This window comes from Hermetia illucens, chromosome 2 (assembly GCF_905115235.1).
Source record: "Hermetia illucens chromosome 2, iHerIll2.2.curated.20191125, whole genome shotgun sequence".
In the NCBI taxonomy this organism is placed as follows: Eukaryota; Metazoa; Arthropoda; class Insecta; order Diptera; family Stratiomyidae; genus Hermetia; species Hermetia illucens.
In genome coordinates, this window is record NC_051850.1 from 15,784,593 (window position 1) to 15,786,741 (window position 2,149).

General features: G+C 41.3%; 1 protein-coding gene across 1 annotated transcript; it reads left to right on the forward strand.

Annotated features, from left to right (window-relative positions):
* On the forward strand, window positions 1-802 carry LOC119649015. The gene is made up of 2 exons (XM_038050966.1): window positions 1-127; window positions 217-802. Exon 2 carries the CDS (start codon window positions 221-223, stop codon window positions 698-700), a length of 480 nt encoding a protein of 159 aa, XP_037906894.1. The 5' UTR covers window positions 1-127; window positions 217-220; the 3' UTR covers window positions 701-802.
* The last annotated feature ends 1,347 nt before the right edge of the window (window positions 803-2,149 follow it).

Below are 2,149 nucleotides of genomic sequence, written 5' to 3' on the forward strand. Positions count from 1 at the left end.
TTATCTCTTAAACAATATATGTGGTTCCAAAGTTAGCAACTTAATCTTATCATCATCCGGATAAAATCCGTCCATAAAAAGCCAGTTAAGAGCGTGAATCGCCATTTTCACTGAACACTCGCAAGTGGTTTGTAGTCCATTCAGGACATGTTCCTCCAGTTTCATAAGTTTTGTTTTTAATAATTTTCCATTTCTTTTCTATTGTTTTCTAAACAGGATAATGAAAATGAATTTACAAAAAGCTGCACTCTTTCTTTGTGGATTACTTCTACTTCTGTGGGACGCAAATGCCCAATCCTGCACATCTGGAGCTACATCACCTCCTGCAAGTGGCGATCCTCACTACTACAATTTATGTTCCGATGGCGCAGAAGTACTCACGGAGTGTCCTTCTTCAACTTTGTATGTTCAAGGTACCACCAATGTGACAGCGTGTCTGGCTACTTACGGAGGTTGTTCTCAGACTGTAGCCGGTTGTGTTTCTTGCCAAGATTTTCCTTGGCCAGGTGCAGCTGGTACATTGACAGCACCTGCATGTTCAGCAGTTGGGCCAGTCGCACCCTATTGTGATCCGTCATATTATTGGTTTTGCACAAGCATATATGGAACTGCAGAACTGAGAGAATGCCCGTCTGGCGACGGATTTTCTACTCTTCGAATATTTGGTTGCGTTGATTGGTATAACTGGAATACATCATAGATATGATCCCGATTTTCGGATATCATCGATCCTGGCTATGGCAACCTTCAAAATATAATAAATTAAATATGAATTATTCTGGAATAAAAATGTCGGCAATTTGGAGAAGCAATTGCTTTTTGAAATGACAGTGACAGAGTTTATGAAAAGTCGGAGAAACGGGAAGCTGGACGCTTCAGGTATGAAATGTTTTGTGTATTCCTTCTAAAAAGACATTTGAGTGCGCGTTTGGCCCAATAGTACGTAGTATGTGAGATTATCCACTTTTGGGTGATATTGACATTCAAAGTCTTGAATTTGCAAAGAAGTGACAAATTTGACCTATTATAACTTTGTTATTAACAGTGCGATTTGAACCAAATTTGGTAAGATCATGCTCTATGTTGTAGCCTACATTGCTCGTGCTAAGATGAACTTAAGTCGGGTTCTGCAGCCAATTATTAAAAATTATAATAATATACAATTATTAACTTTATTTGAACAGATATCGGTAGTGGCACCCTCTTGATTTTTTTCAAATTTTTCGGTTGGCAGTTTCTGAGAATGGGCTCGTTAAATAAATGATCGCTTTTGATCCCTCCTACTACACACCTTTTAACCAAATGCCAAAATGAAGACCGGTTTCCGAAAGTACTAATGAAGACCTTTCATTTGATATCTAATATGACTATATTTGGTGGAAAAAAAATGTACACCCCCGTGTTGCATATATGGGGCGCCCCCTCAAATCAGACGTAAAAAGATGTTATTCACTGTATGCGTGAGCGTTCATATTTCTCACCTTTCCACCGAATTTGGTGTCAATCGCTGCAACAGTATCCGAGAAAAATGTATGTGATGAACAAACAGACAGATAGACAGACAGACGAACAGTTTATTCAAATAAACCTCAATCATTGCAGGGTCGCTCAAGATTTATTCGAGCAGACAACCTATGAATCCGAGGTTGAAATTGCCATCATTAGCGAACCCTATAGAAACCGTCATGGTAACGTATGGGTTACAGATTCGGCTTGTAGAGCGGTGATATGTGCATGCGGTCGACAAGCCATACTGGGGGCCAGACATACAGCGGCTTTGTGTGGGCGAAAATAAACGTGGTATATGTGTACAGCTGTTACGCCCCACCAAGCCTGTCCCTGTTCGAATTCAAGGAAATACTTCATAGTCTTGTTCTCGACGCAAAGGGTCGTAGTCCAAATGTAATTGCTGGTGACTTCAATGCTTGGGCCCGTGAGTGGGGTAGCAGAGAGACAAATGCAAGGGACCGCAATCTATTAGACGCTTTTGAACAGTTGGATGTCATTTTGGCCAGCGAAGGATATGTAAACACTTTTCAGAAAGGGGGGTCTCCCTCAATCGTAAACCTAACTTTTGTCAGCTCTGCACGGGCACGTGGTATGTTCTGGTGCGTCAGCAAGGACGACACCCACAGCGATCACCAGGCAA

Excerpts from the sequence above, each read along its gene's own strand:
- LOC119649015 (XM_038050966.1), top strand. The coding sequence starts at position 221 with ATGAAAATGAATTTACAAAAAGCTGCACTCTTTCTTTGTGGATTACTT.